Source organism: Xylocopa sonorina, chromosome 1 (genome assembly GCF_050948175.1).
Source record: "Xylocopa sonorina isolate GNS202 chromosome 1, iyXylSono1_principal, whole genome shotgun sequence".
NCBI lineage: Eukaryota > Metazoa > Arthropoda > Insecta > Hymenoptera > Apidae > Xylocopa > Xylocopa sonorina.
This window is the reverse complement of record NC_135193.1, coordinates 6,887,063-6,914,924: the sequence shown is the minus strand read 5'-3', so window position 1 is coordinate 6,914,924 and position 27,862 is coordinate 6,887,063. Positions and strand designations below refer to the sequence as shown.

The following is a 27,862-nucleotide window of genomic DNA, read 5'->3' as shown; positions in this document are numbered from 1 at the left end:
CCATGTTGAAATTTATTAAGATCGATAGAAAGTATTACTATCGAGAGGGATATTTGGAAAATGTCAAACATCCATTCGAGGATTTGTATCCATTTTAAGAAAAGTGTGGACTGGAACGACGTGTCACGTAGAAGTAATTAAAAGAGGCATCCTTGCGAGATCTACGTTGAAATTCCTTAAAAAGCCGTAAAGAGGCCATCGAGCGCGAACATTTACGGTGGTACCATAGTCGATGAACCATTGCTTTACAAATCAGCCGATTATCCGAGGAATTAAACGCTCTTAACCCACATTTTCTAAATGGAATTCGTCGCGTTCGACTCCGCCATTAAGAGGGACTCGTTGAATTTAATGATCGTCTGCTACGTGTCAGGATGTTACTTTAACAAAAGACTGTTCTCCTTTTTTTACCTTTTTCTGTCCTCGAGAACGATGCTCGGTATAATTTTATGTTGTTTTCTCGCGCTTAATGAAAGTTTCATTTTTCCACGGTATGTCGCAGTGCACGAGCGTGAACGTTGCCGGTACTTTTTCCACGAACGATTCGAGAAGGCTGCCTCGATACAAAAATGGGAACTCCGATGAAGAGGACTCGAATGTTCCCTCCCCGTTTCGAAATGGAAATTCTATGAGAGCTCTCGAGCGTTTCTCGATTCTTTCGGACGTTATTCCTCGTAAAGAATACGCGAAGCGATTCGAATCTTCCGCGTGTTGCAAACCGTTTCTCGATCGCAACAGCGAAGAGCGATCGTGCTCCTAACGCACTTAGAACTCGCATAACTTCTAGTACGCGAGTACAATTACACCCACAAGAACGTGTCCGGCTATTGCAGCGTGCGATCGTTGCTCGACACTTGTAAGAAGAACTCTTTCTGGCAGGACTCGATCAGTCTGGTTCCTGGAATGGTTGAAACATTTCCACAGCTGTATCGAAACAGCCTTAGGTCCCCGACGTCCGCGTTCGAATAGCATTCGTAGAGCGTCTCCGATCCCGTGGTCAATCGAATCCTATTCAACGTCCGGCTCGACGTCGGTCTCCCCCTACGGGCGAATCAAATCGTTTCTATCCGAGCGATCTATCATTCGATCCGTCTGAAAACACTCGACAGCCGGGGCTAGAGAGCGAGGAAGGAGAAAGAGTCGCGTCGTACGCCAGCCGCATTCGCGATTTGCATTCCTGCAGGCGTGCACCTCCGCGTCTCTCGTGGCTATCCGATGGCACAAAGACTGACTTCAGGGTTACCAAGAACTCTTGGCAAGAACGCCGTTTTTCTCTCTCTCTCTCTCTCTCTGCCCACCCGTCCCCTGCCTTGTATCATCCCGCCGCCAATCACCGGCTGTCCCTCTTCAGCCCACTCGCACTCTCCTTTTGCCTTTTCGAACCGGCGAACGCTGGCAACGACCTCGAAATCCAACGCTGAAACGACTCATCGACCTTTCGGCGAACCACAGCTGATCCGCGCGCCCAACCACTGGCTGCTTTTCCTTTCGACGCTGCCGGCCAGCCTTTTGGCGCCAGAGCTTTTCCTCTCGATCCTTTTCTGTCCCCCGTTACGACGGTTCTAGAGAAAACGTCGTGCCAGACTGTGGTGGAGTGTATCCAGTATGAGTGTGTTGTATATTGTTTTTTTATTCTCTGGGAGTCGATGGACGATGAAACGAAATGTGTGACGTGTATAGCGTCGTCGTCGATCGATCCTCTTTTTCAGCGCCTTTTTGTCAGCAGAATTGGTTGGTAAATCGGGGCAGAATCGATCGCGATACGCGCACGATGCGGTGTTCGTGTCGTTCTTGAGATTGTGATCGAAACTGAAAAGTGCCGATGTCGAAATCGCCACCCTCGCGACGGTGGACCAGTTCGCTCGCTCTAAAAACAGCGTTTCGCTTTCTCTACTCGAGTTACACGGTCTGGCTTTCGCCACCCTCGAGGCCCATTCGCGAATGTCGAGTACAGACCGACGGCTGGAAATCGCACGGCGTTCTTCCGGGCCGCTTGACAAATCGGGCGAAACCCGATCCTCGCTCGATGCTGGAAATTACACGAAAAATCGCGTCGACGATTATTCGATTGACAAGTGCCTCGCGTTCTGCTTCTTCTGCGTCTCACTCGAGAAATCCGCGCTCGAAATACTTTCGCTCCAAGCTACGTCTCACGAAACCGCGACCTAGAAACGAATCAACCATCGAGAAGCTCCGCGCTTACCAAACCACCCCTTCGTTCATCGATAAAGAACCCTGAACACGACTCTATAATTTTAGACTCCACGAACGCGCAGCGCGGCTCGAAGAAACACGAGAAGCTGTAAAATCCTGACGAAGTAAATTTCAAACGTTAACAAACTGAGAGAGTAGCTCGCGTTAACGTAACCATAAGGGAGGATGGTAAGGCGATTAAAAAGGAGCAACGCGGCCGTGTACAGGGTTTTTCATCGGCTCCCTTTTCGAGCACGATTTTATGCGATATGTTTTATGCGTTCGATGGGTAACGAGGATACAATGGCGGCTTCTGGGTGGGCTACCGGCCTTAAACTGTTCGATGCAGGCCTGGCCAGGCCTCTCTGCGTCCTGTGCACCGGGTTCGATACCTCGTGTAGAGCGGATGATCTACGTGTGCGGCTCTCGAACACGCTGGAACGCTTCCGTGCACGTTCAACGTGAATATACGAGCTAATCGTCGCGCACGGGCCACCGGTGGTAAAACCGTTCCGTTACTCTTGCACAATTCAGAACAATGAGTATATTTAGTGCGTTATGATCGCGCATTTTATTTAATCAAGTATGCAAATCCAATGGACCGTGCACGTTGGTTGTCGAGCTGGCTGGTGGAACGAGCGTGTGTGGGTTTTATTGGTTGCGATCGTCTTACAGGCAACCTTCGCTGATTAAATTATAGGTCCAGGGCACTGTGGTTTTAGTGAGTAACATGGAATTGGAAAATTTCATGCCAGTCGATACGACTGTTTGTCAAGGTGGACACGTTTACGGGGTGGAAATTTCCAAATCGAACAACCGTGTAACAACTGTAGATGCTTTCTTTCTCGTTTGAACCAACAAGTAAAGCGCTATCGAATAAAGAAAGGGATAGATTACACACTATTCATCCTTCAAATCTTTCAGCTATTAATCAGTTTGCGACTGTGTCTTAATCTACTTAAAAACAAGCCCCAAAGAAGTCTAATTGAACGATAGCCACGATATTGACGCTGCTTTTGTAAAAAAAGGGAGAATCGTCAATTTAACGATGATTAACCGCAAGACAATGTCGCGCATGCAAATGCATTTCCATCGATTACATCTATTCCGATTCTAATTATCACGCGGACGCGCGCTCATTCCCACAGCCGACAGCATTCCTCTTTGGCAACGCTCGACGACGCTGATTCGTCGCGTGTTTGCATAATCGACGATCGCACGGGGATCCAAAGGTGCCTCTGTTAATCAGCCAGCCGCGTATGAACATTGTACAACCGCGTAATCGATTAACGAAACGAAGCGGCTCGTATGTCCACGAGCTGACCCAATTGTAACCGTCCCGCGACTTTCTTTCCGTGCGACGTCCTCGCTGACGGTGCACGCGGTGCTTTTTTCTCTAAAATGAAACGTGTCAGAGGACTCGTGTACACGTCTCTGCTCGTGTCGATAACGATTGAACGAAACCGCGATACGCGCGTCGACGAGTCGTGGATTCGACTTGAAGGTTCTCGAATCGCGAGGATCGCTCGCTTATCTGCGCGAGGATGCTCGTATCTTCCTGTATCCAACGTTCGTCACTGTTTGCATTACGTATCAGCGACGTTCGCTCGCAAAGCGTCGACCAACGTTCTTACTTTGTTACGCAAGAACGTTAATATTTCAATGGCTGGAGGATCGTAAAAATCGTACGACTCGGTTTTGCAAACGAATCGAAAATACGCGGCTTTTCATTCTACATACGATCCGCTGTATGCACACGCGAGTCGATAAAGACAAAGTACATGTAAAATGTTCGTCGAGCACATTTATTTAGATTAACATTAAAATACCTCGACGTGGATACCCGGCGGTAAACCAGAAGCGACAGTGACAAATGGCGCGGTCAGAAAAAGGAGGAAAAGAACTGGAACGGATCCAATTAACGAACACTATCGCGTGACACCGTGAAAACGTTATATCCTGGATCCACCCGGCAAAAATCCGCGATTAATTCCGCCTATAACGTTATGCATTTCTGCCAAGGCCGGCAGGTTCGCGGGGAACTGGTCCCGCCGGGTCCCAACGTAAGAGAGGCTCGATGGCGGTATGCCAAAAAATTTTTTCCACCATTTTTCGCGCGGCAGTCGATCGAAACTGCTACGAGCACGTGATACTAGAAAGTTCCTCGGTTGATCTTTTCTCGTATCGATAATATTAGACTCGGTTCTGTGAGGTACACTCGCGCACCTTTGCGTAACAAGTGTATTCGCGTTTCTATGGAGTACAGGGTAAAATCGTGGTTATTTATGCGAACGGTATATTTCATTATCATTAGAATATCGAGAAACATTGTGCATGAATTTCTTAATACTTTGTCGGGAATGTTTTTAATCGTTGCATTCAGTTGATGTTGTTTGGGTTAACGTTTGCACCTTGAAGAGAGGACTGACTTCCTCTATTACCATACGGCTCGCCTCCGTTACCAAACAGTAATAAGAATGGTAATGGATGGCCTGTGTGTGAGGAATATGCATTGACGAATGTAATTGCTTCCTGTGAGAACGTGACAAAACCCTGTAAGAGGCTCCACCCGTACAGTCAGGCGGTTAAAGCATACCTTTCGCTCGTTTCGAAAAATATTGTAGAATACTATAGTTACACACTTTTGCGACAAACGTTTCCCAAAAATTCCCTACCATTATTATAGAAAATATCCTAAATACTGCGTAGAACTTTATTTCTATCGAAGATTCTGTAAGTCGAATCATAGAAGATACCAAATCTTGGTCCCCATTCTCTTCTCGCAGCTTCCGGTGCTTATAAATTAGAGCGAAGCTTGATACGTAACCGTGTAGATGCTTCGATTATTTCACGCTTAAATCATCTCTACGTTTTCTAGCAAAATTTTGCTCGCGAAAGACATTTTGCAACGAAGAAGCACAGCCTTCACCTATCGAACCGTCCGTCGTCTCGTCGAGCGGTCGAGGGAAGCTGTATTGAGACATCCGTTGTCTGCGAACAACGAGAATCCACGGTACGATATCGAGGCGTTCAATTCGAGAGGAAGATCCCCAAGATGCTCGATCGAGGCGACGAGGGAATCGCGGCTTAAAAACCCATCGGACGACCTCGTTCGCCGATTCGATCGCGCGTCCCCGTGCTAAAGTCCCGGAATTTATCGCGCCCTGTTGGAGACCGGACGGCGAGCATCCTCCTCGCTATGATTCCTCCGCACGAACGCTGCAAACGAGGCTGTTTTATTACAGGGACATACGCCGCCGAATTTACGACGCATTGGGGGTGGCGGCTGGAGGCACTAGGAGCTACTTAAAACCCCGCTACGTCACCGAGTAACGAGTCCACTAAATTTCGCGGTGGCCAATTTAGTTGGCGGCCGCGATGGGCCCTTTCGCGCCGTTCTCATTCTCTGCCCGCGCCCCTCTTCACGGTGCCCACACTTCCTCCGACGCCGAACGACCCCTTTGAAGCACCGTGCGGCTGATTCGCGCGATATGAAAAACGGAGGCGCGCCTCCTCTTTATGGGGTTGCCTCCGGAATCGGGTCTCTCCTCGCTTCGAAGACTGGAGTGGCCGACGCAATCGTCCGTCGAGATGTTATTAATTTCGATGGTATTGCGTTAAGTGAATCGCGGCGTTTTTAAACGGGGCGGAGCCCCTCGGACGTTCTCCATCATTAATTATTTAGAGAGCGGATCGTTTCTAGTGAAATATGACATTTGCGCTAGGATGAGAATATTATACCGCGTCATAAATCATCGAGAGCCGCGCTTTCTATTCCAATAACTCAAGCCTGGCAAATTTGGAGTTACGTCACTGGGACGGCAAATGAGCGATACGTCCACACAGGCTGGAGTCAAGAGCATAGACCACGCGAGTGTACCTGCTACGATCGACACGGACGCTAATGAGGAATAAATCCGAGTCTCGATGGAAATTAGTCTTCTCACCTTCGCAGGGATTTCCGATTAACGTCGCGAGCACCATCGCATCCACGCATATTACCTAACGCGATCGCGAATTACGATCGTCGTAAAACGTTAACCGATGTCTCCAGTAAAAAGGAAGTCGCGGCATTCCGTTGCACCCTCGCGTCGTAAAGAATCTCTCGTCAAAGGGTCCCGCGGGAGAGCGCGCCTCTGATGGTCCCTGAAATACGATTCGTGGTCCGACGATCTGAGAACCAGGAAAAACGCGGCAATGGGAGAAAAACGGGTGCCCACCACGAGCCGCGAAAAATACCTTTGAAATACGGCGCGCCTAATTTTAGTTGTCAGCCGGCTCCTTCGAACGCGCGGCGGAATTTCTCACCAGCGGAGCGTGGATGGCCAGGAATCGGACTGTAATAAGCGAACGAGCGCAATAATGACATACGACTACTAATTTGAGCGCAACGACCGTTAAAATAGAGATCAGCCGGAGGCAAAATAGAATGAGAGGAGGAACAGGAGCGGTCTACGGGTCGAGGGGTGGCTTTTTCTTTTTTCTTCCGCCTCGAGTCGCCTCGGATGATGCCCGTCACAAAGGAGCACCGTCTTTTTCTGCTCGCTTGACCAGATAAATCTCGACACGGTGGTTGAGGGGGAAAAAAGATTTAGTCTAATGGAGGCTGAAGACCGCCTAGACGCGTCTGAGGGACCGGCGCCGATTTAGATATTATTCCTCGTCAGTGGAGTCATTAGTCCTCCGCTGCTCGGCTGAATTTTTAACAGACTCGCTGTTCCACAAAAATCAAAAGCATTCGTTTTAACTCTCAATTTAAAATACATTAAAAAACCCCGCTTCGCCTGCATTGAAACATAAATTAAGGGTTAACCAGCCCCATATGGTGTGCCGCTGGTGTAAAATAAATATCGCATCCTAACGATAGTGAGATTTATGAAAAATAGCAGGGTAAATTTCAGCAGAGATTGAAAACGAAGAGATTTACGAGCGATTAATAGGGGAACGCTCGTTACGAGCGGTTATCACGTGTTACGGGCGCCGAAAGGGAAACTGGAACACCCCGTTTCACTTCCGGATTTCGGTATAAACGGTACGAAAATTCCCGTTTCTCTTGGACTAATGCTTTAACGAGCCGATAAGTAAATAAACTGTCCGGCTATCCGGTCCCAGTAACTATCAATCAACCGGTTCGATTATGTAGCTGCACGGGCCGCCACGTTTTCACTTTCTATTCGCGGGCGGGAGGATAAACATTCGGCTGCGCAAAGAAGCGAGCGAAGCGACCGGGTGAAAGAGAAAAAAAGACGAAGGAAACGAACGGGGGACACGGTGGGAAAGGTGGCGGACACCTTGGACCTTTTTAATTAAAAGGATCGACGCGACTGAACGGATGAGTCGAGCGTACTTCGCTGCGTTACTTCGAACTAATACACGCACGCGTGTCGCAACGTGCAAGGCCAGTATGTAAGGTCAAGCATCGGTTTACGGATCGTGTTCGATAAAAGTTTCAACTGTACGTGAAAGTATCTTTGTAATTATTCTCGGGAACGTGAGTTAAGATGAAACTGATCAGCAGAGGATCTATGACCCTCTGTAATTAAGTTTCGATTCTTATAGTTTGAACTAAAGGACGAAGACTTCTTCTTAATTCCTATTTCTACGTTTTTATTATACTCGAAATTTGTCTAAAATGTCCTACTGGATAATAGAATCTCGTTAACGTCGCAAGGGTTGATTCCTTCGAAGAGGAAGCGGAGACCCGCGAGTGGAACGTCCGACTTCCGCGTCGTGCGGATTTTCGCAATTAAACGCCGCTACATCTGCGAGTGAATAAAAAAAAGGAGTCGAGCGTAACTTCCACAAAGTGTGTTGCCGTAACGGTGAAAGTGAAACGCACGCGGGAACAAATAAACCGTGGACCGCGAGAATGATAACGTTCCCGCGGATTCGACGTCACGTCGATCGATGAGTCGATAAACAAACGCGGCGTGTTTGCGAGAGCGAGAAAAATCGCGTCCCGTGAGTCACGGCTGTTATTTTAAATGTGACAAGAGTTGGCGGCTGTTTGAATTTCAGTCACGAGCGATTAAGTCAAATCGTATTACAATCATCTTCGTCCCCGCCTTCCGGTCGGACACTGTGTAAATCGTACGTGATTTCGATGACGGGGGCGCCGATTGCGAGCTCGTAACGAGAGCACGCGCCGCTAAACGCTGTCGATCGTGTTTTAGCGGAACACGCGCGCAAACAACGCTCTCTTTACGTCATCGAGGTTCGTTCGTGACGCTCGCACCTTCGATTATCCGCGATCAAGGAAAGAAGCACCGATTCTCTTCCTGTTTCTATCCATTCCCCTTTCGATCCGCGTAATTGCTGCTTTCCTTAGGCATCCATCGAACGTTCAACATGCGTCTCTCGTATCGTACATGCTTGTAATCCATTAGATCCGAGACCTTTCGAAGAGGATACGCACAATACGGTACAGTATCGAGAAGAGTTCTAGAGCATTTCTGAGAGAAAACATTGAAAATGCCAACTATTTTCCCAGACCTCCTCCTCTCAGATTTCTCTCGAATTTCCAACAAACAGAGAGATACATCGGCCCAGTAACGAAACGCTCTACTTTAAAAGCTCGAGATCTGCTGGCCCTAAAAGATCAAACTACTTAATTACACCGGTGATCGGCATCCAACGAGACTGATAGAGCGTGCTAATAGAACGATCGACGATCGTCCATGCGAGCTGTCCAGGAGAAACGATCGATTCCTCGTGGTGGAAGCTAATTTTCAGCCAGCCCATTTGTTACTCAGCTGGCAAAAACCCGTACACGGGGCTCTGGTGTCGGCTGGCTGGATTGCCGGCAGCTTGGAAATAGTTACGAGACTACGCGCGAGGCGTTAATCAAGAAGTGACGCAATCGTATCTCGTAAACTTAATAGAAATGAATCGAAATAACCTGACGTAATCGCGATCACCGTTAACAGATAGAAATTCGAACGAGTCGAGATCATTCGTCCCCTCGCTTTCTCGACGCGCCTCAAATTCCGTCCGCGCGCAACCGATCGGAGGTATCGCTCGCAACGATAACGACCAAACGAACGAATTAATTGGCGGGCACGGGGGATAATTTAAGCGGTGGTATTCTTTTCGAACATTGTTTGCACGGATTCTATCCTAGCAGCGCGTTAATGGCGTTCCTCGATTAGTACAGGAGAAAGTTTCGTTGTTCGTTTCGTTCGTGTGCGTAGCTGGATAGCTCCTGCGGACCCTTCGATTCGATTACGTAACGATAACCCTGGCTACAAACACGCATTAGCCAGCATTCGTATCTCTTAACGAGCCATCTCTCAGATTCTACGTGGTTCTAACGGTGACTCGAGGCAAAGTAGATTTGCGCACCGTTAAATAGGTAGGAAATTGTCCGAATGCCTAAATTTAATAAATAGAACACGTTCCAAGTATAATAAGCTATAAATCTGGTGCTTATGGAGAGTCGAACGATCCAACGTTCGAACTTTGGCGAAGTTACCCGCGTGGAACGCGCGGATCGAGCATTAAACTCTCCGTCGTGAATCAGGGTGGCTGCGAAAACCGCGCGAGGCGGCTGCTGCGCTCGTGGACCGATGGCAAACCAGTTCCCAGGGGAACTAATGCCCGGCATCCTCCGCGACGACACACGGTATTCGACTTGACATTAGTTCGCGATTAAATTGGCCGTATCCACGGCCATCGACGTGTACGGGGGATTTTTCGCGGATCGTTTATCGCCGCGATTAAGAGGACGCCGGACGCTTATTGAAACGACACGCTTGCTTCGTTCCGATAAAGCCCGGAGTGTCTGTCTACCCGCGGGTATTCCTGCTAATTAAATGTTACGCGCGAGGGGCAGAGGCAGGGGAAAAAGAAACGCGAGCGAGATTAATCGCGTTAATAAAAGGGTCCGACGACGCGTGAGTTTCGTCGCTCGTTCGCGACTCGTTCAGATAAATCGGCTCGCGAGATGGCCGGAGGGCGAGACTGGATTTCGAGTATCGATCGGCTGATTTCAATTCAGATCTCGATTACGATTACGAGGGCGACGCGAATTCCTGGCGACCACTCGATCGTCCCCGATGTAACTCGCGATGAAATGCGCGTTTGCTCGTTGGAAGTCCTAAAAAAAAAAAATTTATAGCGGAAGGCGCGCTGTAAAAGTTTGCGTGAATCGGAATAGAGCCACGTGTACGCGCGTTGAACGAAGAGAGAAGTGTGTTGCATGCGTTTCGATGCACTTTCACTGAAGACAGCTGACGGAGTGCAAAATTGTATCGCAAAATTACGTTTCTTCTGCACACACCGTCGGGAGCTGGAATTGCATCGCGAAAGCTGCACTTTCAATTTCCACGCCCTTCCTTATTACTTTCTACGAACCGCCGTTCTGGCGCCTCTATTATCCTAAAACTTTTACGAGCCCCGCGCCTCAGACGTCGTAAACACGACGCCCGGAAATGCTTCTTTAGCATATTGAACGCCAAGTCACCCACGAAACGGCTGACACGTGTTTTTTCCACCACGACTCGCCATTAGTCTGACGACGGCAGATATCATTATTAACTAGAATAATAGCGACTATATAACAGCTTGGGAACGAAAAAAAAGGGGGACTACCGAATTAAGAAGCGTGCGATGCTAATCCAAAATTGACTCTCTCGTTAGGCTCCTTTATTTTCTCGACGAGTCAAGCAACGAAGACATAGTCGAAACCATTATTATTATAACTAGTCTATTCATCGAATTATCAAATAGCAAGGAACTCGAATTAATCGTAATTTCCTTTCAAAAAGACGCTCGAGAGAATGCTTGCTTTTAGAACAGACCGAGCACGCTTGAATTCTGTCATCGATCCAAAAATAGATGGCTAAGAAATATATTATCAGCCGGTTCATCGACTAATAACATCACAGAATACCATATACAATCGCGCGACCATTCAACTGACGCGTCGAGCAGTTCATCGACATCTCGTATCCATAAATCGAGGGTGCATCCTCGCGTCTAGCCAGCAGCGTGCCGCAGAAACGTACTCGAATCCGCTCGAGTTGTTCCGCGAATCATCGCGGCGGATACGACTCGAATCTTTTTTTTACGATCCACTTGCTCGTTGATTACTCCGTTCGCGAAATTTTACGAGCCTGCCCGGCTGAAATCGCGCCCGCAGATTTCGCTCGCTTAGAGATTGGATCGAGCTTTGCGCACCACCGCGAATCCAACAGCTGCGATAGAAAAGCGCGTAAACTATCGGTTCGTGAAGTTTCTTGAATTCGTGCTCGAAGCGTTTTTAGTTCTAGTTTGTCTTTGAGCGAGTCAAGTTCACTCGAGCTCGAGTTGTTCGAAATCAAACACTGGTTGAAAGCACAGTTTTTTTTTTTTTTGTAAAGTATATTGAAACTATACTTAAGCTAGCTTGAAATGCAGTTGATTCCATTGATTATCTCCCTGCACGATTCGCTGGAATAATTGGAATCGCAGGACTAATGGGCTACGACAAGGGTACGCCATAATCAGGCTTTATAAAAGTCTCCCACGCGTGGCTATAAATCTTTCGGTTAGTTTACGAGACACCAACAACGAGATAGCATTGCCATCCTGTCGCTTTCTGTTCCCAGATGATGTCATTTTATGTAAAAAAAAGGAACTGTCCCAAGGGTCACCTGGATGGACCTTAGAATTTTCAAGGGTCACCGATTAACCCTAAAATTAATCGTGAAAAATTAACGAGGGTGATATGTCTCTCGTAACACTTAGAATATTTGTATAAAATTGATATCGACAAGTTTTCATATTTCTTCGCGAAATGACAATAATTTGCTTGTATGGTCTCTCGATTTATATCAGTAAAAATGATCGCATTTCAATTAAAGAACGATTTTCATGCGTCCATTAATCGCGAGGGAATTTGAAATCGAATTCCTCCGATTATCGATATCCGATTCGTAAAAACGCCTCGACAAGTAAATGTATCTCTTAAGTAATGTATATCTGTTCTTAAAGTATTCTTAGCGGGCAGCTACGGCCAAGGAAAAACGAGCAAAACACGAGCCACGAATCGTAAGCGTGAGAAGAAAACTAACATGCTCGTGATTGCGGTCCAAGACAGGTTTATTGTGCCACCATGAATAAAGATACAGGTAACTCTCGGATAATTCGTTATTGCTAATTCACATTTAATTACAAGCGGTGCGCGTTACGTAAAATAGAATTCTTGTCCGGCTGAATCACCCCGAGCCAGTATCTAAGCTCAAGCGCAACTTGCCACCGTTCTCTCAATTATTAATTACCCCAACGGGTCTGTCAAACATCAGAGGCCATAACGAGAGCTACTCGAGCGATTCCTTACATTCCCCGCTGTATAAATCTCCGCTATCTAATTCTCGTAAACCGCGAAACCTATCTGATTCGCCGCGAGAAAAAAAAAAAAGGGACTCACGCGTAACAACCAAGCGTCCAAGAAGTCTCCAATCTGAAATCCTAGCGTTTCCACTGACGAAATCGTGTCACGCGGTGTGTAATGATCCTGGAAACCAGTAAATCGAGTGGCGAACGGCAATGAAAACGCGCGGAACGATCGGCAGCGGGATCGCAAAAATGGCAACCAGATCGTCGGACGAAATAAACCAGCTCGGACAGGGGAAGATATAGGGGAGAGGATCGCGAGAAGTGGCACGGTTCGATAGCCGGGCCTTATCGTTCGATAAGCCCGTGGAAACCTCGATGGGGCCGAGAGAAAAACGGATTCACGTGGGTGAACGGTAACTCGCGTTCGCTCTCGATAAGGGTATCCAGAGTCGTGAATATCCGGCCGATTTGCTCACGGGTAATGGTACCTGACCGGCGAAACCGCGTACGTGGGCCGGTAGTAAAGGATGCGCGACATCCGGCCCGCCATTTGCTTATGAAACGACCGCTCTCGAAATGGCACTAATTTATCGCGAGAGGTGGGGATCGTCTCGAGTCGAATCGTCCTTTGAGAATTCTCGATTCTCGACTCCCTTCTCCGTGAGATAAAGGGTGCCAAGACGGGGCCTGGGTAGTTTTGCGCGATCGTAATTTTCTTTGCTTACGAGAGACGAAGCTGTGCGGGTGCTTCTAAATTCTTGGATATTCGACTGAAGTGAACCTGAAGAATCTTCAGAGAGAGAGATTCGAATAGAAAGAGAAAAGGGGGTAACCGAAGAGGAAATTGGATTTCTGAACGAACTTTTAAGGAACTTTTGTTAATCAATAGAGAGCGAGAGGATCAATGGCCGGTCCAAAGCTCTTACGCGTTAACGAACCTCGTCGAGAACGCATGTTTAGACTCACTCTGTCGAAAAGAAGTTTCTGTTTAATTTTACAAGAAGTTGGCCGGCCGAGAACACTCGCCTAGGAAATTTACGGAACCCAGTGAAAAGTAACGTACACACGCCAGCGAAACTGACCCATAAAGTAAGATCTCACGGGGCTGACAACTGTTTGCCGTTCTATTTGCCGGCGGTCGAATAAAAAACACGTCCGACCTGTTCAGACATCGATTCTGATGCGTCCTCACGGTCGCTCATCGAAATTCAAACGTACCAGGCGGTTCTGATCTAGGTGAATAGGCGTTAAGCGCCTTTCGGAGCCGGTTCAACTTCCTCGCAGGTACTGAATTGAACGCGTTACCGATTTTATAAGCCACCTCCGTTTCAAGAGGACGTAAGAACGCGAGAAGGTACGAGGAAGAGTCCATCGCTCTTCTCGCAGAATCCCACCACCGATCAGTCGAAATCAGAATTCCAAAACGACGTTCATCCTCTGATCCGTGAGGCAGAAATAGCGATCGAGTCGAAATCGGCGCGAACTTTTCCAACGCGTCGACGGTAGAGCCTACGGACGGTTGTATTTTTAGCGCACAGAAAACTCATTGTAGTCCCGTTTTCGTAGAAGGAGGCTTCCAGAATAAAGCACGACCTCGAGTGGGAAAGAGCGCGGGAGTTCGAACGCGGACGCGACGCGAGCGAGTAGAAGAAGCCCTGGGTGGGTACCTGTGCCAGTTCGAGGCTGGCAGGATAAATGGTCGGCTTATGATCGAACGTAGCTCGCGCGTCCTGCCAGGTTCGCTGTTAGCGACGGAAATAGGCTCGATGCCAGCGATGGTCTCGAGTAATTGCCGTTGGATCGATCTCTATCTTTCTATTCGGTGAACCGCGTGGGTCGTCACGCGTGCATGTGGCTCGCGCGGATCAAAGGATTGCTACCCTTAATCTTAAAGGTCGATCCACTTTATTCGGTCCTTTCGAGTTGAGAGGTGAGTCGTGTGCTTTCCCTTTGAATGTCGGGCACCGCTCTGATTGCCAGTTATCCGAGCCGTTTGATTGGTGTATTTATAATGAGGGGTAGAGTTACGAGGCGGATAGCGGGGTGGTGCTCGTGGTTTCGCGGGACGAGCACTTTTCGAGTGTCTTTGATATTTGCTCGTAGATCGCAGTTAAGTATCGTTACGCGTAATTTTACTCTTCGCCGTGTTCCAGCGTTTGGTATCACCTTTACGTTCACTGCAGGGATACCGTACCAAAGCGTCCCACTTCTTCAAATAACATTACCGCAACGGACATTTTCGCTTCTTCAAGGAACACTATTTAAAAGCGCTCCGTTTCCACGGAGGACACTATTTAAAGATGGTCCATCCCTTTGGAAAACCCTCAGCGACTGCTACCAAAGTCTTTCTCAAGGTTCACTTGATAGCTTAACGGCTGATCTCTTTGAAACGCATCATTCGTGACATTTACAAAAATTACCATAATTTATATGTTTGCCATTGCAGTCCTAGAAAATTGTTTTAACATCTTCTCAAGCGCGCACCCTAATTTGGTGATCGGTAAATCGAAAGAACATCCTTCGAAATTGTGCAGCCAAGCATCAACGTGTTTCGCCTTTTTAAAAATCCCCAAGAAACAACGCCTCGAACACCTTTCGAGGAAACCACCTCCGCCGATGCCGGTGCGTGCAAAAACTGGGTTAAACGACCGATTCGTTCGGCACGTGTGGCTTGGCCGTCTAACCCTTGAGGTGGAACACGGGTCTGCACAACGTTTTCGAAGCCGTTAGCCGATCGTGCGTTGTAAGCAACGGTCAGCAGGGAGTCCTAACGGCTAGATGCCTCTCTGTGTACCACGAACGCGCGCGCGCGCGCACGCGAACGCCAAATCTAATTTTGCAAAAGTGGGTTACGCTGCTCGCGAATATCGTGTAGCCTTGCTCGACGTCGTCGTCGTCGTCGTCGTCGTCGTCTGGACTGACATTACTCCCCTCTTGTTCCTTTGTCACGGATTGATCGTTGCTGCCAGCTGGGTCTTAAACTGGTCTCTCTCTTTCCTTGGGTTCTGCGCATCCATCCGATGCGTCCATGTGCGCGCACTTCGTAGCCAATAAGTTTGAGCGTGATACTCGAGGAAACTGGTAACCGTGTCCAATTTTCCCACTAAACTAGACGGATTTTAAATTGGCCATTTTTTGGTCCGCTTTAACGCACCAGTTTTCAACATACAGCAGCAAAATTCTCTTCGTTGAACTTTCAACGGCTCGTGAAACAGCGTGAATGAACCAAACGAGTTTTATTTCACGCGTTTAACTATCCAGACGACAATAAACGTATGTACACCACCGCGGTTTTTATTCAGTAGACCGCGTTTCCAGACGAGATACAATTCTACTGCTCTATATTTATAGAGATCGGTACCCGTTTCTCCCCCTTTGACAGTATCGGTGGTCGGTCCCGTGGTGGACGGTTGCCAGGAGTTCGTCAGAAATTATTAACCAAGAAATATGATCTTGAGTCATCGCGAGCATTGTACTAGTTGGGGAGTTCCATTTTCAGGCGTGACTCTCCGCGGCCGACATCGCCTCGCGAGCCTCGCGCCCGCCAACCGTTTCACTTATCCGTAATTCCGTCTTCGCAATCTTTTAAACCTTTAGTTTCGCGTTCCACTTGCCCGCGCTGGGGACGCGTTCGTCGAATTTTCAGCGGTGAGTACAGCTGCGACGATCGCGAGCCGCGCGCGGCACGCTCCGATGCCGTTCTAAACGCGTCTATTGCCCACGATCCTCAAGGTCCACGAACCTATCGAGGCTCACGGAGGAAAAATACGACGACGACGAGGAAGAGCCAGCAACCGCGAGCGAGATTCGTATGGTGTTGCGCGGGTGCCGGGTAATTGGGTCGAGTGGCTCGCCCCGGTATTGAGAATAATGACGGCTTCGCAGTGTTTATGGGTTCCTATTTCTATGTCTGAAAACAGACGTCTGATTGACTAGCCGAACCTTGATGCGGCTAAATTAAAACGTGACCCAGATGGTCCGGAACGGCGCTAAATGAACGATGGATAATCGAATCTCTGCCAAACGGTTTGAAATCGATCCAGGAAAATCCTTGGGATTAGATTGTTCTTCGGTGAAAAATGGCCCTCTGCTTCTCTTGTGGTAAACATTGTTTCAGAAACGTACCAATCTCCGTTTTGGAGAGATCGATCGTATCGTGGTGCCATTTTTACCCTTCGACAACTGGTCCCGCCTTGGCTTAACGCAGTTCGTATCTTTAAAAATGTTTTCGGGTATTTTTGCGGGAAATATTATTCAAGCAAGGCAATGTCTCCGTAGTATGTCCGTTTGATCGACGCACGCGTTACTCAATCCAGAAACTTGAGTTCGAACGAAAGGCACGGAATGGTTGCAACTATGTGCAACGGTGGACGGGTTACTTGTCTACAATTTTATGCGTACGCTTTATAATAAGTAGGTCACCAAATATTTCCAAGCTAAAATGTGGCTTATCGCTTGGCTGAAAGTAAACAACGAGCGTGTCTTGCACTATTAATACAAATGATGCAACTAGACGATCGCGGTTTACGCGTGTGCGCATAGACGCACTGCGTATCGTTGATAATTATCCGAAGAAAAATGCCACGTATCGAGCTTCCGATTGAACGTCGCGTGAAAGAAGCGTGATAGAATAAGATAGACTAGAACATATATCGCGGAAAGGAAAGTAAGAAACTTGAAAAGTTCCTACGAGTCGACGAACGAAATTAATTCACAAATTAACATCAGGTATTATGGAAATGAAGTAGAGGAATGTCAGCTTTCGGAGGCATTTAAAAGTCCTCGCGATAAATGAGTCACGCGTTCGAGAATTTCCGGGAAAGGTCGTTGAAAGTCGATCCGGCCAGCCCGGTTGTTCACCGCTGGTGGAAAATCGCGACAGTTCAATGTCGAACGACATTCGTGGCGGTGCCGTGGAGCGTTCCGTGGCGGCGTCCAAAGTGACACCGGGGGCCATCGACGTATAAATCCAGCGGCTCTTGATATACGACCGAGTCCTCGAGATATATATTTTTTCATCTCGTATCCCCTCGGTGGAAGTAGCTGGCGCTACGCCCAAGGCGCTTCCGGGTAATGTGCAAACGCGTTTGATGACTTTCAGTCGTGCGCATCGGCAGGTGAAGGGGTGTAAAACTCTCGTAAAACTGGTACCGCCTCGCCTCGGTTCCGGCACGCGATCCTTCCTACGAGGACCTTGAACCGCGATCGCTTTACGAGAAATCGAATCTTCTTCTATCTTCTAATCGATCACGAGAGACAGCAGGAACCAGCTATGATCCATCTGAACTTATTCGTTTCTAACGTAAACGCTGGTAACGTCGCGAAAATTTCTCGACCACGTCGAAGGGTACGAGGTTGAAGATCCCTCGAATGCGAGAATTGGGTGTGCTCATAAACATTCCAGTCGAGCAAAAGCGATGCCTCTTCCATCAACGTTTCCATTCCTCGAAGATTAAGTGAACTCTTCGTTTTTTGAATTCTGATCAAGTTCCCTTGGGCGATTTTTATCTCGACATGCTTCCGTTTATTTATTGGCAACGTGGTGAAAAAGCTGAAGGAGAAGTGTCCTCTTTCGTACAGTGTTTGTATATTAAATAGCGTAGTACTCCCAGTATATCCAACTATTTCGTGTCCTTTCTCTAAACATGTTTGAAATTTCTACGAGACCGTATCTTCAAATACGAGGAAATACTTTTGCGATACTTCCAATATCGTTGCAGGCCTTTCAACTAACCGTTTTAATGGTAATCCTTGAGCATGCAGCAACAGGATGGACGCGTTCCATTAAAGATTTCGTTTAAAAATTCCACGCGATCTGCAGAATCGCTCATACTCTTACATAAAGCAAGGAGTAATTCAGCTTCCTAACATTTTTCTTCATTTACAATCATTTCTGACACGCTGCTTCTCCCAATTATTGGCTTTATTGCGCTGTTCACCCGCGGTGACGTTGACGAAAAGGAAAAAAAGAGAGAAGAAAAGGGAGCTCGCTCGAGCGTTTACCCAGAAACGGTTTTCAACGAGCGGGGAATTTTTCAATTAACAACCAGACGGCGCGGCAGCGCGCGCGCGCAAGGTGCAAAAAGGCGGGCATGCAACGACGATAAAGAAAAGAAGACGTTTCGACGCTTGAAATAACCGTGACTGCCTATGACCCAGTTACATGTGGCCAGGCTTCTTTGGCACGGTCATGGTCGCGAACGATACCGATTACACGATGGACGGCAGCCGTCTCTCTGTCTGTCTGTCTGACTCTCTGAAGAACCACCCTCCATCACTCTGACTTGGGATGCTGACCGATTAGACACGCGAAACCAAACCTATATTTCGACTCTTAAGCGATGAAAGATTGATTAATCGAACGGACAATTTCTCTCTGCTCCTATGTAAGAATTAGAACGTCCGTAGCTTTTTAAATTCTGTGAGAAAGTAGACGAAATGGCAATCAAGAGTTTTCTCTAGCGATTCTTAACGGCGAAGATATCGTTGGAAGATGGAGATTTATTCTGAGCGTTTTTACGAGAAGGAAATTTACTTTTCTCTCTCCAATTGAAGACGCGATACGTACTTCTGCGAGGAGGACGATGAGCGACACGTCTGACAGAATGTAATGGTTAAAAATAGCTGGAAATGTGGTAGTGGTGTTTGGCTTAAAAATGGTGACAGTTTACTGTTTTAAGTGTGTCCACGTTGAATGTGGATTGATGAACACTGCGACACTCCGTGCAAAGTGTGACAGCGAGAGTAATGGTAGTAACGAGTGATCTCGCTGCCTTTTACCTCTTCAACGGCGGATTTCTAATTGTTATTTTTCTCTGTGATTTCAAACTCTCGCGCCCTATCGTTTTAACGAGATTCACGTCCTCTCGAAGCTACGTTCGATCGAGTTTACGTGGAAGAATCTGCGAGACGAAGAATGAATTAATTACGTTCCAGAGTTAAGAAAAGCAACGTCGCCGTAAAATCCCGTTTTATGAAGATGTCTCTCGGGCTTTCTAATTTACAGGCATTCCTGTCGCGCGACATCGCCGCGGACAATCCTCGATGCCGGTAAAAATGCGTTTCCCACGATTTTCACATTTTCCAGAGACGCTGAGGGGCCTCGTTTACAGTTACTCCGGCTCGGACACAATGTCCACTCGAGGTTCGGCACGGAAAAAACAACGAACGGCTTTCATAAAGTTTACCGCAATCCACGATTATCCGGCGTCCTCGTGTCGCAGGTCGGTTAACATTGAGGGAATCGCCGATAAAAAGAGAGAAAAACGGACGTCCTCGTTCGGACCCCGTCGTCAATCTTTCCGTTGATAGTCGACGGTAAACGCGTCTCTCGTTGACTCGCGAGAAAAACTGAAGATTTAACGCCACGCGAGTATGATTTACGGTTACATCTTTTTCCATCCCGTCCCTGGATTCCTTTTCGTTCGTTCGTCCACCCTTTCGTTTTTGCGCGCGCGTACGCTACCAGCTACCGTGCGCGATAATTTACCGTTTATTGAAATGCACTCGCGGGATATCGTCGAGGTCTGAGTCACGCGTTCTTTTCTTATTGCGAACTTTGTTTTTTTTCCAACGAACATTGCAGTCTTGCGTCCGCCTCGAGGATTTCTTGCAAAACTGTCTTCCTGGCAAGGACGATTGCCACGGTTTTTGTACGACCCTCTGCACCCCCGTGCACCTGTTGCACCCTCAGCGAACAGATGACGCCTGTTCGAGCGCAACGTTTAAGAAGCAATCTGTCCATACGTCTCTACGATGCTTCTCTTTGCCAACGAGAACATCCTTCCGCGCCTTTCTCCCTCGAAATCGCAAAAGGGAAGAACAGACGCAGAGAGAGATTAGCTTGAGCGTCGTCAACCCCGACGCGACAGCCTCGCCCTCGCAAGCTGACAGACGACGCGAGAAATAAATACCACCTCAGGAAGCAACCTGTCCGTACGTTTCTTTTTAAACGAGAACATCTTTCGACACTTTCTCCAACCGAGTGTACGGAGAGAAAGAGAGGGAGAGAGGGAGGGAGAGAGGGAGAAATTCGCGAGCTGTCTGGTGCACAGTCTCGAGCGCGTGTCGTTGAACCTGGTCGGGCCGCGAGGAAGTTCAAATTTCATTCATTAAATTGGCTGGGCCCCCGGCGTCGCGTCGAAAATAGCCGTGCGAAAGAATACGAGATGCCTCGTAAAAACACGCTCGTAAAGCTTTTTCAGCCCGTGCCATGGGAATGTAGCGTGCACGCGCGTGAAATCCGGTGGCGGCCCAGTCTCTGCGGCCACTCAGCGCGAAGGGATCGTCGCCAGCCGTCCCTCTTCGTTCGATCGTGGACGAAGAAACGGGGGAGGGCTCCCTACCGCGGCCTGCTATTGATTTACTACCCTTTAACGAGCCTGCTGACGATCCCCACCAATTAAATAACAAAGATTACTCCGCGGTTCCGGCTGACAGTCTATTCTCGACGATACTTTATGGGGAGGTTAAAAAAGTTACTGGTGAACCGGGGGGATGGAGTGCGCGTGCATTACTGCACACGTGCGAGGAAACTGACGAAAAGGCGAACATTCTGTGTAACTCGTTTTGCCATTGATCGCATCTATCGCGATCGAGAAGGGTTGGTTGTGTTTCCAAAACTCCACCACTCAAGACTCAAGAGTTATTTTAGAAAACTACAAAAATTCTCTTTGAAATGTCTGCGTCTCTATCGAGAAAGCTTGCAGTCGAAGAAGGAAAAAGGTAAAGGTTTTCCAGAATCGAAGAAAGCGAACCGGATAACGTTGTAAAAGTGAGCGGAAACAGTGGTTGTTAAAATGCAAATACGTACACGGCCTCTGGTTCCTCGATCGTTCGTTTACAGAAGTCGAGTGAGAAGCGTGGAGAAGGTTCGCGCGTACTCTGGCCGATAAATCAACCGGGACGATCGAAAAGCGCGAGTCTCGCACGGCGCCAATTAAACTTACATCCTGTTACGCGATTTTCTGCCCTGTCGCTTGATTCGTTAGCAACACTCCCTAACGCTCGTCACGGTGGACCCTAACGAGGCAAGCGTGGCCACGCGAGTTAGCGTCCTTCGTTCCTCCGCGAGGGTGGTGGATCGCGCGATTCGCGGGTAACGAAGCGGGTAACGAACGGAAAAGGGGTTTCCTGTTCGTGGTCGTTGCCTTCTTCGCTTTTTATAAACGACAGAATTGACTTCACATGTGTACGTAAAAAGTTAGATGAAATTTCGATCGATCACGTTGAAAATTAATGCTAATGTTCGGTCAAAGAGGGTTGAAACGAGGAGTTGAAATATATTCTATGGGGTAAAAGGGGCGAAGATTGAGAAAAATAAAATTCAGTCTGAAGCTTCGTTTTCGAAAGAAATACTTCGAAAATACTGCATGTACGCTAATTGCGAGAACCAATATGGCATAATGGCACGTTTGCAGAGACATCAGATGTCCTGGTGGTTATTTAACAGAGTAGACGAATAAAATGTGTTGATCATCTTGTACATAAGATACGATTATTATTATTTGCTCTATCTAATAGTAAAGATACTCGAGAAGTAAGTACAAGTCGGAATGTAGGAGTTCATTTGTGGTTTCTGTTCTCACAGAATGGTGAACACGTGTGAGACAAGTTTGAGGAATTTTGTATGAAAATAATCCTGGTTTAAACTGTTTACGCGTTGGTGCGTTTGATAATAGTCATTCCATCGATATAGACGAATCTAAAGAAAAAAACTGCTACCCTGTAATGGTCCCTAGAGTAATTCGTATCTCTGAGAAAAATCAAATAGAGTCTATGTTTGAATACGTTGTAAATATTAATATTAAAGATGGAAAGGAGGATATTTCACTGTGCTATGTATGTATTTTCTATTATAATCGAACTGATAGCGTTCACTAAAGTTATAAGTCAAATACTATTGCGAATTTACGTCAGTTACTGAGAATCGGAAGGCATTAAAAATAGTTGCCACAGACAGTGGTACATACGTATTATGTGCGTAACAAAAGTGACGCAATTCAAATGCCACGAATTTTTCAAGAAAAAGTTCGCTTAGAACTCTTTTTAGGTATAGTAAGAGAAAATTCAATTAAAAGCCCGCTTTTAATATTCTGTAAATTTTTTCTAGAACAACATAGGACGTTCGTACTAAAAAGAAATCAACATGGTCTTTGAAACATTACGCAAAGCGCTGAGAGGAATAATATTAATTACTATAATTTGCATCCTCCTTGACATCCTGAAATTTTTGCTTGACGTTTGTTTTCAATATCACGCAATAAATAATTCTCCAACAATTGCAGTCGATCGCGCCACGTGAATCGCACTGTACCAGCCGAATCTCGCGGTGGAATAACTCGCGACTAATTTTAGCCACGGATTAATGCGAAACAAGGAAAGATGGACGCATGCCACTTGAAAAAGGAGCGGTTCAAATATTGACAAGGTAATCGTGAGTCACGAAAGAGCAAAATTTAGTCCGTGTTTTTTTCGTCCCAACGGCACAGCCGTGAAAACACGGGAGTTTTAAAAGGAATCCATAAATCTCGGATCCTAGAATGACGCGAGTAACGCGAACGTCGGCTGCCGCTCGTCGGAAGTATCGGTTATTATTTCCCTTCCGAGGAAATTCATCGTCGCACGGCTATTTCGTCGAATCGCATCTATCAAACGCCCACGTGCGATCGAGCGTCGTGATTTTCGTGTTTTGTCGCGGGTCTGCTCGAGCCTTGCGAAATTCGTTCGCGAACAACTTTGCTCGAAGCAAAGAACGATCGAGTTGAGTTCGATTCGGCGAGGTCGAACCTCTGCTCGCAGAGATTAGAATAAAATTTCTAAATTTAATAAAATTAGGTAGTTGGAGTGGAATTTTCAAAGGTGATTCGTGAACATATTTGAGATCATTGATTCTGTTCAATTTTCTTGTAGAATTCTTTCAATTGCATTTTAAAATGCGTATCAGTCTAAATAAATATCGCTAAGTGTATTGATTGGTATTGCAAGGAATTATGGAATGTCATTTTCTATTTATTTTTCTGTGGAGACAGGATTATAGATTTCACTATTGAATTCTATCGCAAATGTTTTCCATTCTTAACTGATCTAATCATGAGAACCATAAGTATATATAATTTTGATAAGAAATGGAAAATTACTAGATTGGATCTCAAATAGTGAACAGAAATTGAGAAATAAATTTCATTCTTTCCTGGCGACGAGATTTCGCACACTTATTCCAATCTTCATAATTACAAGTAGTACGACTCGAGCTATCATCAGACGCACTAATACGTTTCGAGACACTACAATACTTCGCGCACAAGGCAAGTATGAGATTGAAATTTTTTACAATTATAGACCTTGCAAATCCTCCCCATATTATGAACACGTCCTCATCTCGTCTTATCATTTTTCTATCTATTCTCGAATATTATTTCTCTTGTCATTAACAGTCGATTATAAAAAAAATCACTTGAGAGGTGCAATTAAATTCACCGATGACATCAGCTCGCGCATTGAAGGTTAAATAAATTAGTATAATTGATAGAGTTCTATCTTCGCCGTATCGTACGATGTAAAAAACGAAACGAAGTATGAAATAAAATAAAACGGAATGATGTGTAACTGAACGAAGCGATGTAGGGGGAAATAAAAAGACTGATTCATTCAAACGGCGTCCACTCGTCGAACGACTGGCATCGAGGAAATCGGTTGCGTTTTTTTCAGAGGCCTCCTTAATTAATTACGTATATTTCTATGCGTCGTATTCGCGGAATCGACAGAAAATCCGCCACGTCCGCGTAAACTGTCCGCGGTACTCACTTGCCGGCGATTTATGGAAGCAAATTTACGTCGGCTCGTTTAATCCTTTCGCTGTTCGGTAGATCGATTCACAGGGAGGCACGATAACTCTCGCCTCCATCGGTGACGGAAATACAGAGTGGTTCGTTCAAACGCTTAAATAACGTTATCAGTTACAACGATAGTTGAGAAATAATTGAACCTCGGGAGCTTTTGAAAAATCCATTCGACGCCAATTTTCTTTACCTTTCCCCTTAACTTATCAACTCCACGATTCCCTGGCGTGTACGAAAATCTCATTCGAAGCATGAAATATTGTTTCTTCCAAGTGATATAATGTAAAATGAAAGGAAAACCGTTTGTCGATCGAAATCCATCGTTAACTCGCTTTAAATTCGAATAGAAATAATTGAACCTCGGGAGCTTTTGAAAAATCCATTCGACGCGAATTTTCTTTACCTTTTCCCTTAACTTATCAACTCCACGATTGTCTGGCGTGTACGAAAATCTCATTCGAAGCATGAAATATTGTTTCTTCCAAGTGATATAATGTAAAATGGAAGGAAAACCGTTTGTCGATCGAAATCCATCGTTAACTCGCTTTAGATTCGAATGGCAACTATTTCAAGCAGCTCGAACAAGGTCCACCGAATTCTTGGTGTCCAAAAAAAATCTGTCCTCGCCCTGTCGCGAGACAATCCGATACCACCGGGGAATCGATTGGCAGAGCTCGTCAAGGCGTCGCTGCCGAACTCGGGCGAAGTGGCTGGGCGCCACTTGGTTCGCGCGTTCGCCAAGATAATCCGGAAACTCGTTCTAGCGTTACCGTGGCAAATGTCCAATCTGGATCCGTGTACCGGCTAACGACGCGGCGGCTATGAAACGCACCGAGAATGCGGTTGTGTAAACGCATTCACAATGCATTAACATTCGCAACACCCTGCTCCCCACCTCCCTCAGCGATTTTTCTTCTTCCTCGCCGTTTCAGCCAGCCAGCGACTAATATTCGCGGGATACATTGAAACAAATGGAGCGTTATCATTTTTCATCGAGATCGGTAATGGAAACATAATTTCGATGGAGTACTTGGGACTCTGAGTCACCTGGTCAGCGAACAGTCGGCGCAGCACCGATATTTTAAACGGCGATCGAACGAGGTGCTTTCGACGAATCGCACCAGATACTCGGGTGCAGATACTTAATTACGTTCGCTCGGGCATCGATGAAAGATCTAACCTTCGAGATTCGGTCCATTAAACCCAGCCAGCCCTCGGCGCGTTACCTGAACGGTGTTATCAATTACGCGGTGAACGCGACTCGATAAGTCGTTAATATCAGTCAGCAACCCTCTCGAGTGCAAGAATGCCCGATTACACGGCCCGATAATGATCGATAATAAACGTCGGTGCGATCAGCCGCGTGGATAATCATTGCCCGGATAACGAACCGCGCGCGTGTGTTTATCTGAACCGTGGTTCGCTTAATATTTTAATTATCCCAGTCGTTGAAAATCGAACGGCGCGCGTTATCGATAACCACGGTGTCTCTTGCGAAATATCGTTCGCTGAGAGAGTCGAGCTAACTGCAAACGGGAATTCGAACGCGCGTTTAGGTGACATGCAAATACCCGCGAGCGGAGCCAAAGTGCAATGACTGCGCGCGACAAGTGTCGTCGGGCTTATCGGAAATATCGGCTGCGATTAAATGTCGAGCGGGCGTGGAACGGCGAAGGGTTAAACGCAGGTTTGCGCAAGCCGCTTTCGCAACGCCGTTCTTCCCCGCAGACGCGCGGTTTCTAACAATAAGAGGAATTCGCGGGGGAACGCGGCTGTTGGAGAGGTCACTTGGACAATGACTTCTAAACAGGATGCAGCCGGGGTATTCTTAGACGACGGGCGTGGATAATATCGTGTTTTCACGCCCCGCGGTTATTCGACAATTTTTTTATAGCGCTTCATCAGGAATTCTTCTATCACGCGTGCATGCAAGAATTCTTCACCTTTCGGTTAATGGTTAAATTAATAAACTCTGGTTCGATCGTAGCAGAGATGAGAGCGTGACTTACCATTCCTTGGCAAAGGCTGACGGTAACGGCAGAGCGTGGATCACCATCGACGATACCACTGTAGAAACAGTCAAGTTCATGGCCAGGATGTACCCTCCTAACGACGTCCTTGCTCATGTGAGTAATCTACGCAAACAATAGAGATGCCACTACTGGATAACCACACCGTATCGCTGTCGATCGGTTTTTACGACCACGTCGCTAGGAAAATGTCTAACACGTTCGCGTTGGTGAAGCGATTGCAGTTCGAGGTAATCGCGTCCCTAAAAACGAGTAAACCACCACGCGCATACCGCGTCTCGCACTTTCCTCGCGACTTTTCACCGCCAGCATTTATAGACCCATGTATATCCATAAAATTCTAATTTTACATACGGCCGTAAAACGCGTAAACACGTGCGTACAAAGTTATCGTGGAAATCCCGCGGTCGTCTCGCGAAAATCTCCCAACGAAGTGGTAATCGCACGACTGATGATGACCAACAGCATCGAGCGTTCGTAAATTGACGGGGCGGCGTTCAAATATCCAACGTCGACCGATTTCGAGCGTTTTAATGATCGCGCGTGTTCGATAAACAACAGAACGAAGGATGTTGCACGCGATGTTGCAGCTTTTAACTGCCCGTCGTCCATCGTCGCGCACGAGACCGACGTTGCGCAACCACGTGCGTGGAAGCGTCGAGCTCGATGGTATCGCGGGTGCGTTAAGCATGGTAATAACACCCGAGACAAGATCATTTTTCTCGATAACTGTAACGGCATTAACCGCGATAAAATCGTATCTAGGGATCGCAAGAGCTCGCGTTCGCAATTGAAATGAATTGGCTCGCGAGACGCGAGCAAGTTCGCCACGAAGAATACCACGAGGGGTTGTTGTACCTTGATACTGGGCGACACGAAGCTGGTATCGTGCGCTAGGAGGAATCGGAACCGTCTCCCAAACGCGGTGAACTCGTATCGGGGGTGAGAGTCCCATGTTTCGGCTGTGGGGAGGCGGAAGTGGCCGCTGTCGTGCCTCGTCACTGTTGAGAATCTGTTTTCTGCGAACAGACGGATAAAACCTTTGATTATGGTCACTGAATTCCACTGATTCACTTCAAAATTGCGATTCCTAATCGAACGCTTTATAAATCACTATGCAAGATACGAGAAATTTATAAGTATAACGCAGACGTGTTTCAATTGCTTGTGGAGAATAAATGCCACGTTGTAAATTCCTCGAACTTGCAACAAGGGACGATAAAACTATCGATTAGTCTCCTTCCGGAACCCGTTCGTAAATCATAATCATCGTGATTTCGCGGGCGCAGACATAGCTGCACGCGCGACGGTGTGCACGCGCCTGGCATACTTGAAATACGAGGTTCACGCTAGTTGGTAACTAGTTCATTTGTTGGTGGTAATCGGTGACAGTCGCGCGAACTTGGCAAAGCGGGCTAGGCGAGCGTGACAAAATACGCGTGTCGCGTTTGTTGCGCTTTAGAACGCCTCGTTCTATACGCT

The 27,862-nt window shown here is 47.0% G+C and overlaps 1 protein-coding gene across 1 annotated transcript in view; it reads right to left on the bottom strand.

The window, feature by feature from the left end:
• Nucleotides 1–27,862, bottom strand: part of LOC143433352 (A disintegrin and metalloproteinase with thrombospondin motifs 1) — a 92,823-nt gene that overhangs the window by 36,782 nt on the left and 28,179 nt on the right. The window contains exons 3-4 of the mRNA XM_076910712.1: nt 27,239–27,399; nt 26,360–26,485 (exon numbers count right to left, since the gene is read on the bottom strand). Coding sequence (XP_076766827.1) covers nt 26,360–26,485; nt 27,239–27,399 — 287 coding nt within the window. The remainder of the gene's footprint in view (nt 1–26,359; nt 26,486–27,238; nt 27,400–27,862) is intronic.